General features: G+C 38.9%; 1 protein-coding gene across 2 annotated transcripts in view; it reads left to right on the top strand.

Annotated features, from left to right (window-relative positions):
• PRKG2 (protein kinase cGMP-dependent 2) overlaps positions 1-12,810 on the top strand; it is a 54,648-nt gene that overhangs the window by 16,490 nt on the left and 25,348 nt on the right. The window contains exons 6-11 of one of the 2 annotated variants that reach the window (XM_045536915.1): positions 52-129; positions 1,899-1,993; positions 4,672-4,740; positions 6,394-6,492; positions 7,184-7,337; positions 10,255-10,391. In XM_045536915.1, coding sequence (XP_045392871.1) covers positions 52-129; positions 1,899-1,993; positions 4,672-4,740; positions 6,394-6,492; positions 7,184-7,337; positions 10,255-10,391 — 632 coding nt within the window. The remainder of the gene's footprint in view (positions 1-51; positions 130-1,898; positions 1,994-4,671; positions 4,741-6,393; positions 6,493-7,183; positions 7,338-10,254; positions 10,392-12,810) is intronic. The other variant, XM_045536916.1, reaches the window with a different exon arrangement.

The raw sequence follows: 12,810 nt of genomic DNA, 5'->3' as shown, positions 1-12,810 counted from the left end.
GTGGTGTGTCTCCACTCGGTCTAACATTTCCTTTCTCCCTCATCCCGACAGGAATACTATGACAAAGGAGACTACATCATTAGGGAGGGCGAGGAAGGAAGTACCTTTTTCATTTTGGCAAAAGGAAAGGTAAGTATGAATGAAAGCTTACTAAATAAAAAATGTTATTTTAAATCGGTTTGTGAAAAACTCAGTAATGCTTTGCAATGCAGCAGAATCCTCTACGTTAAGCAGATACAAGAGCTTCCACCAGTAGAGTCCCATGGGGTGGGGTGGGGGCCACAGGAGCCTGGTGGTGGGTTCCAGCAGGGATAATGACTTCTTAGTGACCTTACGTGGGCCACTTGACTTTTGGGGGGCCGACATTAAACTGTGTATAAGATGGCTGGATTATTGCACACACTTCTAGCTGTGAGCATGTGATTCGCCATCAGCTCCAAGGTCCAAGGTCACTCCTGGAACGTTTTCCCATCAGCAGATACGGCAGGTGGCAGGTGGAGGAGAGTGAGTCAGTCACTGAGGACCCCAGTGGTTAGACATCAAGCGGCAGAACCAATATGGCTCAGAACTTCCATTCATGCACCATAGCTCCAGTGGACGTAAATGCTGATGCAAACTTTATACGAATATGTACGATAGGTCTTTTGCTGTACCTAGATACTGCATGGATAACATGTTTCTGGTTGCTACTATGTTGACTCCTAACAATGTTGCTCAGAGATAAAAAGCATTTGTGAAATATTTGAAGGAAAAAGAATCAATTGTGAGCACCCGTGTCTATAAGTTGTCAGATTTTTACATATTTTCTCTCTTCCATGGAAGAGCTGATTGTCAGAGAGGCGGGCACTGCCTTTTGCAAACTGGTTTGTGGCTGAATTCTGAACAGGGCTCGCAGTGAAGGGAAAACATGGGCAAAATGGTTTCACACCTCTGAAACTCAACACTCAGAACCACTTCCTATCATTTCTCCCTACCCTGGACCCCATGCTTTGAAATAATTCTGGCTAATAAACAAGTTACGTTTATTATTTTTTAACTTTTAATTCATCGTGACATGCATACATGCCAATCAGAATTTCTAATTTGCATGAAGCGACACTTGTGACCATGTTGAATTGGAATAACTTTAGCCACGAACAGGGCTTTTGACTCTGTTTAGGTCTGGCTATCGGGGTTCTTACATTTCCTGGTCCATGAATTGCTTTGAGATACTCCTGAAAGTTGTAGATCTTTCTCCAATTTGCATTTTGCAGTTTCAGGATTCAGCCAATCGGTCTGTGGACACCAGACTCAGAACCACTGATATCCATTAACCTTATTCTTGGTTAATCTGTCAACTCCATTAGGCTCTTCCAAATAACAAATGCTCCCACAGGACCATTATTTGCTTTGAGGATCTCTCAGAAGAAATCACTGGGTTCATATTAAAAATTTAACTTTGGGAGGTGGGGTTTGAATGGTGAGTTTTCCTCCAACAGTGGATGGAGTTATTTGATCGTGTTTTAAACTACGAGATTTCCCACATACAACAAAATGAGCTAAGTGTAGTTAATTGTTCTAACGACTGCAAAATTACAGCAAAGCCTTGTCTTTTTTTCTCTTTCACCGAGTGTTAGTGTTTATAGCTCCATCCGGCAGGGGTAGGGAACCTGTGGGCTTCTAGGTCCTTAAGTGTGGCCTTTTGACCAAATCCAAATTTTACAGGACAAATCCTGTTATTAAAAGGCGTGCAGCAGAGAAAGATGAAGCTTTTCTTGCCTCCTTTAGTGCTTAAAAAAGAACAATCTTGAAATCAGAAGGCTGCAGGTTCCCCACCCCTGTGAGGGGTTGGTTGAATGGATTTGTGTTCAGAATCTCCTTTTTATTCTTTCTCTTCTTAATTGTTTAACCTTGTTTAGGTAAAAGTTACGCAGAGTACAGAGGGCCATGATCAACCTCAGCTGATAAAAACACTGCAGAAAGGAGAATATTTTGGAGAAAAAGCTCTTATCAGGTGAGGCCATGAATATATATACCATACTTAAATAAAATGCTTTGATTGTTTTGCATGTAAAACTATTCCTTTAGAGTTGTCAAACTGAGCTACCAAATTAATGGCAACAAATATCCAGAAATTAAACAAAAATTTTAAACTGACTCCAAAAAAATTCATTGTTATGCAGGAAATAAATATACTAATTTTGTACAGGAATAATTGGAAAGTCTTAAGTTCATTAAGGAACATAAAACTGGTGTTCTATTTGAATTTTTTAGTTTAAAAAAAGAGTATGAGAACAAGATTTCATTGCAACTTCTTCTTGTAAACAAGTTTGAAATATTGCCCTGTTTAGAGTCTTTACCTTTTTTTAAAAAAAAATTATCAAATATTGACTTTACATATTTTGGGTGCTTTTCAATCATCATGTCAAAAGTAGTATTTTCTTAAGAATTTTTATCAGCTCATTTGCAAGTTTTAGAAACAACTCAAAATTGTTTATTTAAAAATTCTACCTCAGCCTTCGGTCTTTTGAGATATGAGTTTATTTACGGCTGATCTAATTTATGGAAGAAATATTTTTAAAGGCTAATCCAATGGCTCAGGGGATACTTTGTATTTCCTGGAACTCATAAAACCTCAAGTCTGAAGAAATACATTTGCCTAAATATAAATAACTTTACAAAATATCACGTTAAACTTGAGGGCAACACACATTTTTGGAGGAATATAAGTTTTTAAATGACTACTTGGAATTAGTTAAAAAATCACTTAAAATTTATGTGTGATGACTAAATGCTTTTATTGCAAATTTATGCTTATCGTAAAGGAGTAGTGTTTCTGTTTGTAAGTTATCTTCTTACCTTTTATCTTGGAAGCCCCAGTTCTGCTGATTTACGTCAGGTTGTCATAAGTACAGAGTATTCAGAAATTACCTGAAGACAAATTTGATTATTTAAAAATCATAAAGCTCTTATTTTTAAAGAAAAGTCAACGACTGAAAATTAATAAATTAAGTTACAGCTATTACGTAAACAATTTAAAAGCGGAATTTAAAAACAAGCTGAATTTTTCCCCCCATTAATAAACTTGTTCCAATAATAGGGAAATTATCCTTTTTTGTTTATTTGTCACAGAATATGAATACATTCATGCCGTCTAATAAGGTACTCTCATTACCCAAGACTTCAATGTATTTGTTCTTACATGTATAGGTTATTTTTCTTATACTTTCAAGTAAAACAACTAAAACTTCAGAGTTCACAGAACTTTATAAATGCAGTATGGAGTCAAAGTAACTCTTGAAAGGAAACATGTTATCTGATTTTACTGGACTTGAAATAATTTATGCTCTATGTTGGAGCTCGCCAATTATAGTGTTTTCCCATGAGAAACATGGGAATTCATATTCAATATAGACATCCAACTCCTAAAGCATTTGAGTGCAAAAAGCCAAAATCAGTGGGAAGGAAAGTTGGAGGCAAATATTTTTGTGCATTTTTATGCTATCACTTTTTTAGGGCCACTGGCTGTGACTCGGTATTTTTTATAGTCTCTATATTTCCATGACTTGACATTAAACAGTCCCAGCCGTTCTTTCAGAATTTTATGTGCCAAAATAAATCCACGGCACTTAAACACAGTTACTGTGAAAGAAACGAAAGTGTATTTACACACGTGAGCGCTGTCCGGAAAGTATCCAGCCGTTGTTCGTACAATGAGAACAGTTACCTGGCTGGATACTTTGCTGACAGTCCTCCTACATCTAACACTTGTGAAGTATCTGCAGAAACTAGTCTCAGTCAAAATCCTGACACTGACATTTACAAGGAATACGAGACCTCTTCGCTTTCTCTAAACTCACAAATCAAAGGGTTGGCCCCAATCCAAGATCACATCTACGTCTATGCCTGTCTGTGTCCGTATCTATGTCTATATCACTAACAGAGGCAGGAAACTAATATAAGTAAACAGCTCTGAAGAAATAATTTACCGGATGCTTGACCCATTGGTAATTATGTCTGCCATCATTAGGACATATGCAGTGCTTCATTATATCTAAGATAGGAGTTATAAAATGTACCCCTATATTATGAACCCCTAAGAAAGAAAATCCATGCTGCTATTTACACCATGACTCATCATCAATTGTAAGATGTGCTCTGATTTCAGATATTTTAATGGAAATATATATTTTACACTCTATGAAATGAAAGTATTTTGGTATTTATTTGAGTGATATGGCACTGAAAATACTTTCTTTGGATTTTGTGATTGTTTATTATATATTAACTGCTTAACTGTTTTTCCAATGTATTTCTGGAATCAGTTCAGTTCAGTTTTGCCTCCTTGTTAATCAGTAATTCTCCTTTGCTCAGGGCTGAGTTATTTTATTTTGGCCGTCACAAAGCTCAGAATGAAATTCCGTACACAGTTGCAGTCACTGATTCCTCTGTTTCTAGTGCAATTATCTTCTCCTTTGACTTCTTTGTGTGCATAACCTTTACTGGGACACATTCCAAATCCTTTTTTTGCAACGGGGTTGAGCATAAATTCTGATGTTAGTAAAAAGAGCATCATCTTTGGAGGGTTTAAGTGATGGCTGTGTTTTAATACAGCGTAGTAGATTCCCGAATAATAGTGGATGTTTCATTTCTAACTGCAGTAAAAACTGGCTTTCCTGTTTTTGTTTGCAGTGATGATGTCCGGTCGGCTAACATAATTGCTGAGGAAAACGATGTTGCCTGCCTGGTCATAGATCGAGAGTGAGTATGTGATGTTGTCGGGGAGGGCAGGCACTGCCACCTTGGAAGACTCTCAGCTTTCTGTTACTCAGAGGATGTATTTTCTCGTTCATCACCACTTGGCAATGCCGGCCAAGCCTCAGCTGAGAGCACACTCTATTAAAATTCATGGGAGGAACAGGCCCTTCTGATCTGAGTCTGTCTCTGGCAGATGCTGGCAGGCTAAATATTTTGTGTGCAGAGTTTGTACATAAGTATCAGCAACACGCTCATTTAAATTCTGCATCTCTCAGAGAAATAAGCTTATTAGTGCGCTTATGCATTTTTTTCCCACACAACAAACATTTTCATAATTTATTTCCCAAGTGCCCTTAGCAGTCAAAAAAATTTTGAACACAATTTGTATCAAAGTATGAAATATTTATTAGCTATACATATTTCCAGAGAAGTTTTCATTTAACATTTGTAGTAATTTGTAGGTGATGTGTGTCGTTATTAATCTCTGAATGTTTTAGGTTATTTTTCAAATTAAATCTCATTTTATATCTTTCGCTCACCTTAAATCATGTTTGAATCTGGCCCCTGGAAGCTCTCATTTATCAGTTCAATATTTACTGGTTATCTGCTTGGTGCAATAGAGGAAATCCAGTTATACCAAAGTTAAGCCATTAAAGTCATAGTGTAGTCAAAGAAATAGACCATACTCCTAGGAAATATGGACAAAAAATAATAAAATGACAAGAGATAACACAAGGGAATATATAGTTGAATACAACATTGATTGAACGTAGAATTGTAGCTATGTAGAGCTGGACAAAAAACTTCAGAGCATTAAAAAAATCTCTTTATTATGTAAAATTTTAAACATATTCAAAAACAGAACAGTGTCATGAACCCATAATTCAAGTTTAACACTGATTAATTTGTGCCTGATCTATACCCCTTTGGCATGCCCCACCATCTTCACACTATTTGCAAGTAAATTCCAAACTTGAAATTATTTTATATATAAATTTCACTGGTAAGGAAGCAGATTGGTTGTTCCCCTGGGCAGCAGAGAATGTTAGAATTCCCGGAGAAGATGGACTGGGGACAGGGAGGTTACTTCAAGCCAACAGCAAACCTGAGATCCACAGAGGTGAGACAGGTGAGATGTCTGAGCCTCAGACACAGAATTGCCAAGTGAACGTAAAAATGTGCGGATTTAATTATGAAAAAATGTGAAATGGGGAGAGTTATCTAGAGACAAAGAGGAGATCAATTTTATCCTTGATTTTAAAAATAAGTAGCTTAATTTAATTAAACAGAGAGGGGAACCTGTAACCCATTGATTCAGTAAACAGATCAAGTAAGATGGTTCCTTTTCTAATGTCTTCTTACCAAAATAATAATAATAATAATTATTGGTTAACCTGACACACAAAGCAGAAAACTATAAAAGAATCTTTTCTATTGTCACTGATAGCCTCTTCGCTTTCATAAACTCCAAGGATCAATGATATAGCATCTAATAACTATTCTACATATCACAGCAACTTTAATATTCCATACATTATTGAGGAACAATTTACAAAGCTATGAATAACTTACACAAATAGTGTTGTATGAGTGTAAGGAGAAGGTCAAGTTGCCTTGGTAACTATCAGCACAGGGCATTTTATTTTATCTGTTTAGAACGTTCAACCAGACTGTTGGGACATTTGAAGAACTCCAGAAATACCTGGAAGGGTATGTGGCAAACCTGAACCGGGACGATGAAAAAAGACATGCAAAGTAAGTGAAGGAGCCTTTTCCTAAGCTGGGCGTGACTTTTAGCAGTTGATAAAGGAGGAGTCAAAGGGGTGTGACTTGAAGGGTGGAATTTTTTTTTTAATTTCAGCATATTATAGGGGTATACTAGTTTAGGTTATGTATATTCTTTTAATACTCTTTCACTAAGAAAGTTCCAGAGAGTCCTTCTTAATTGTTCTTCTACAAAGACAACACTACTTACCACTAACATGGGTATTGTTTAAGTCTATAAGTAGCCAGCTCTTTATTTTGGGTGGTCCTAAGAATGTTAGGGAGAAACTTCCTAATGGGGGCTTTAGGAAAGGGTTTTTTTTTTTTTTTGCATTGTCTTGTGACTTAGCTGAAAAGGATATTAATATCTGATTATAGGTAAAAATCAGGGTTATAGTTAGAATTTTTCAAAATATGAGGGAGCTACTGCCCAGGGAGGGGTGTGTGTGTGTGTGTGTGTGTGTGTGTGTGTGTGTGTGTGTGTGTGTGTGTGAGAGTTTCATGTTAGTATACTGTTTTTTCCTCCTGGATGTGCCTGAATCTTATCCTATCGAAGTTGAGCTAGCGTTTGTGGGCAGTAGCTACAGGAGGAAGTAGGACGGTCGTAAGAGTGGAGTTTGCATATGGCACGACACCCGCTTGGCCAAGGGCTCACGTGTAACGTTTCCCTTCCCTTGCGCAGGCGGTCCATGTCTAACTGGAAGCTGTCCAAAGCCCTCTCTCTGGAAATGATTCAGCTGAAGGAGAAGGTGGCCAGATTCTCCTCATCCTCCCCCTTCCAGAGCCTTGAGATTATTGCGACACTGGGCGTTGGTGGGTTCGGAAGAGTTGAGCTTGTAAGGGGTTTACGTTTCAAGCATCTGAGAGAAGCCTTTTGACTTTTTTTTTTTGTTTTATATTCCAGTATATCTTGTAGGAATACGTGAATTGCTATTGCTATCTTAAATGTTGCTTTGAACTGAAACTGAGAAAATACATCGTATGGTAGCATGTCTGTGCTACTAAGTGATTTGTAATAATTAGCTGGTATTTCAAACTTCTTACATTACATCTTTTGTGTCTATTATATGGATGGTAGTCATCAGAGAATGGACCAAGTAAGCATTTCCCAATGGAAGCGTGAAAAATGTATTTCCTGGCGACCAAATGTGTGTCTGTACACACTGGTGACACATTGCATCCCTGTACGCTCAGGGAAAGAGTGTGTGGAGCAGAAACGCTATAGAAATGAAATCTTCAGTGTGACGGTTACGATCCTTCAATAACTCTACTACCATGTCTGTATTTCGCTTTCATCGTCCTATTTTTGGGTGACTCAGATTTTTGTATCATATAAAAAAGAGAAAAAGGAGGCATGCAGGGGCTGCTGGAAGAGCAGTCTTGTGTCGTGTGGATCAGGATAGCTGGGAGGACACAGCCTGGTTGCAGCTGTATCTTCCAAATCGCAGCACCTGCTAGCAGGAGTGGTGCTGTCAGATCAAGCAGAAGAGAGATCTGTGGCCCTACTGGGTGCAGATGGCTCTGAACCCTTGGAAATTGCCAAGGCCCTTCTTTGCCCATCAGATTTTTAAGGATTCGCTGGACGTTAACCTCGGGGAGCTATGCTGGCCCGTCCGTCTGCCGGGTGGCCCTAGGCCCGAGCAGGTCTGAAATGCTGTCGGGGGACTCTGGACAGGACACTTCACACCCAAGCCATACTTCATCGCTGATGGGTGAGGGGGGACAATGGTTCCTTCGTAGGGAAAAGACTATTTGTAATGTTTCTTATGCCATATGGAGAGATAAGAATAATGTCCATCTGCAGTGGTATCTTTCACCAGAGATTGTGGCAAAAGGATGGAATTAACAATGCTGAGACCTGTGTTTCTAGATAATAATAACTGAAGCAGTAAATCCCCCGTTGATTTAAAAGTCATGGCAACACGCATGGCAAACATGGGCAAAACACGGAGTACGGACGTAGAAACGCACAATCTAGTTACTCGTCAATTATAATCCACTTACGGGGTTCGAAACCTCTCTGGAAAAGGAAACTATTTTAAAATCTTTTATTTCCTTTTAAGGGAAAATTCTGATTGTGCATCCACAGTAGTGCTCTCCAAGAGAAGTTTCTGTTCTGCGGGGAATGTCCTATATCCGCACTGTCCGGGAGCTAGATGTGCCTACTGAGCTTTCCAAAGGTGGCCAGTGCAACTGAGAAACTGAGTTTTTAATTTTAATTAATTTAAATGTAAATAACCTCATGCGATTGGTGGCTATCATACTGGATAGTGCAGATATAGATCTCGATATACTGTGTTTTGCTTTGAAAATTAAAGAAATGAATATAAGCTTATTAAGTGTAAAATGTCCGATTTCCTTAAGTATGAAGTTTGACAGTTGATATCTCTGACATTTCACTTTGATACTTCTTGTTTTATTTTTATTGTGAAGGTACCTCCTCATTCTTTCAAACACATGGTTTGACTTGTGATTATCTTTCATGTTTTTTTTTTAAGAGCAATTTTTGTGAAACCATGGATGAGTAAAAAGTTTGTGTTACTTTTGAATATGAGTTCTGTTGTGGAACCAATGCAGTGCAGACAGCTCGAAATATTATTGAAGTGTTTGGGAAGGATGTGGTTAGTGAACGCACACTATGTCAATGGTTTGAGAACTTCTGTTCTGGTAATTTTAATCTTGAAACTGAGCCATGTGGGTGACCTGAGACCAAGGTGGATAATGATGAGCTAAAAGCTGTAGTGGAGGCAAATCCATCTCAACCTACGTGTGAATTAGCAGCAAGGTTTGATGTTACTATTCCAACAATATTGGACCATTTGAAACAAAAGGCAAGGTAAAGAAGTGGATAGATGGGTCCTACATGGATTAAATGAGTGTCAGAAGAGAAATCATCTCGAAGCTTGCCGTTCTTTGCTGTCACAACATAAAGGTGAACTATTTCTACACCGTGTTGTTATGTGTGATGAAAAACAGATTCTTTTTGACAATCGCAAGCGTTTGGCACAACCGTTGGATAAAGATGAAGTGCTGAAACACAGTCCAAAACTGAATATTCATCAAAAAAAGCTAACGGTGTGTGTTTGGTGGTCCAGCGCTGGTATTATCCGCTACAGCTTCATGAAATCTGGTCAATCTGTCACAGTGGATGTCTACTGCAACCAGCTGGATGAAATGATGAGGATGCTTGTGATGAAGCAGCCGACATTGGTCAATAGAGACAGGCCAGTCTTCTTGCAAGATCATGTCACATAAACAACGCTGCTCATACTACATAAGCTGGACTTGGAAACTCTCTGTCATCCGCCATATTTGCCAGACCTTGCACCAAACACTTCTTCCAGGCTTTGGACCACTTCTTGCAAGGACAAATATTTGACTCTCAACAAGCTGTGGAAAACACCTTTCACAATTTCATCGGCACTGGCTCTCCAGGCTTCTTCCCTGCTGCATAAACAAGCTACCGTTAAGATGGCAAAGCTGTGTCGATAGTTTAGGCGCACACTTTGATTATTTGTACTGCTTCTTGTTTGAGATATGATAAACTAAACTTTGGAAATCGGACATTTCATGGTTAATGACCTAATACGAAAGAATTGTGGGCAGTTCTGCTCAGAGTTTTTTGTGTTACTCGGTCAAAACTGAATCAATTTCTTCATGATTGTAACTCTCATTAATTAACATGTTTTATGTAGATACTGCAACTCTTTCCCGGTACGTTAATTCTGAGGGATCTTTCTATGTCTTACGCAGGTTAAAGTGAAGAACGAGGACGTGGCCTTTGCCATGAAGTGCATCAGAAAGAAGCACATTGTGGACACGAAGCAGCAGGAGCATGTCTACTCGGAGAAGAGGATCCTGGAGGAGCTGTGCTCCCCGTTCATTGTGAAGTGAGGGAGCAGTTTGCCTTCCCAGGGCTGGGGCTTTTAGGCTCTTCTTTTGACCGTTTGCATGTAGGAGGACAGAAAGGAGAGGAAGAGGAGGCTCCACTTGGAATCTTCCATCCGGGTCACCTCAACAGTCCTTGAAATGTTAGAAGTTTGAGGTCTGGGGTCAGAAGTTTCCCAGTTGTTTTTATTCTTGAGAAAACCTCACAAAAGTCTGTGTGTGTGTGTGTGTGTGTGTGTGTGCGCGCGCGCGCGCGCATGTGTGATTACAAAATCATTGGGAAATGATTTTAACTGACTGTTTTATCTGGATCTAAAGCAGAATTTGGGACTAAGGAACTAAGAATTCATAAGAAGCCCCCAGAGGGTGTGCGGATGTCGTATGTCTTCAGGAAGTGGCATTTGGGCACATGTGGGCTCCCCAGGGGGGACACAGCCTGGTCCTAGCAGTGTCTGGTACCGAAAGATTCATCTCCTAATAGTTATTCTTTTTTTCTATGGCTATTACCAGAGTTTGGAGAATAAATTTAAAGTATAATAGGCCACAGCTCTCTTTACTTGTGAATTCATGGGTTAGTGTCTTGCACCAGTTTATATGTTCATAGATTTTTTTACTGTCCTAACGTGTATTTTTAGTGATTTCTGGCGATGTAAAGTGTCCCTATAATGAACAGCATTTACACTTTTTGATCAAATGCTTTGAAAGAATCTTCCTTCCTATCCATATTCCTAGACCTATTTTTTTCCCCAAGATTAAAAAGAATAACCCAAGCCATGCTGGCATTAGAGAGTCATCCAATTATCTTTATATTAACTATGTTGCCAGAATGTCCTTTTAAAATTAATATTTCATTGACAAACTATGATGAGTAGCTTTAGACATGGATTAGGTTGTATTTATTTTCTTATTGCCAGCTCTTTGCAAAGTGCCTGGCATATAGTAGGGCAATAGCATTAAGAATAAATATTAGTGACATTTGTTGAGAAATTAACATGTACCAGGTGATCTTATAAACTATCTATATGTGTAGACAATCATCGTATCTACCTCACTGGCCTATTAGGATCAAATGAATATATATATATTTTTCAATGACTATATACCATCAATATTATATAAATAAATAATACATAATCAATAAGTAACCAAATGAATATGCATATTTCAATGAATATATACCATCAATATTATATAAATAAATAATATATAATCAATAAGTAATCAAGTGAATATGCATATTTTAATGAATATATACCATCAATATTATATAAATAAATAATATATAATCAATAGGTAATCAAATGAATATGCATATTTTAATGAATATATACCATTAATATTATATAAATAAATAATATATAATCAATAGGTAATCAAATGAATATGCATATTTCAATGAATATATACCATTAATATTATATAAATAAATATATAATCAATAAGTAATCAAATGAATATGCATATTCCAATGAATATATACCATCAATATTATATAAATAAATAACATATAATCAATAAGTAATCAAATATATATACACACACACACAATGAGAAACAATGAGAAAACTGCATTTCTGTGCAATAGTTGCATAGCTATTGATAATAAATGCTCCGTCTGTGATTCAAGCCTGGTGGCTTGGCCCCAGAGCCCCCCTTCTGGACCCCTGCCCCAGGTTGCTTCCTTTATCTGTGCATGATATGGCTGCCGTACCGTGTACTGTATCCTGGCCATGGTGCTAGGTGGTAAAAGGGTCTCTCGATGGTTAAGACCCAGAAACCGCTTTCACCCAATGTTGAAACATGGCGCCCTGTGCAGGTCCTACCTGAGGACGGAGGCTGCCATTCCCGCCCCCTCGCCCCCTTCCCCACATCCCCGCTTCTGAGAGTGTCGAGGGCTCTAGCTCAGTCTCCCCTGGGCGTTATTCTTAGGTGACGAGAACCACCTTGCCCAGGGTTAGACTCTGTCTTCAGGGACCTCTTGCATCTTGTGACTGTAAAACCCCTTGAAGTGGAGGCTTTTGCTGAAACTAGATCATGGCTCCAATCTCCCTCTGCCCAAATCCACTCCCTCCCTCCCCCACAGACATTCCCATGTGCACGGTCCCTCCCACGCCCCACCAATCTTGCTGCTTACAAATCTCGGTCTCAGAGTCTGTCTCCAAGGGAATTCGGCATCACTGAACCAGCTAGGGGACACAAGACCTGGGCATGAATAGCTGTCACGCAAGACAGATCTGCAAGGTGATGCCAGCAGAGGGCTCTGGCCTTTGGGAGGAGGGAGAGGCCGTACGTGGCGGGTCGGATAATGAGCTGCCTTATTGAGAAAGCAGCCAAGGAGCTTGGCCTTGAAGAATGGGTAAAACTTCACAGTGAGACCGAGATCGAGAAGCTCAGTCCGTGGGGAGAGGGAGGGCGGTCCAC

This window comes from Lemur catta, chromosome 24 (genome assembly GCF_020740605.2).
Source record: "Lemur catta isolate mLemCat1 chromosome 24, mLemCat1.pri, whole genome shotgun sequence".
Lineage (NCBI taxonomy): Eukaryota > Metazoa > Chordata > Mammalia > Primates > Lemuridae > Lemur > Lemur catta.
This window is presented reverse-complemented; position numbering and strand designations above follow the sequence as displayed.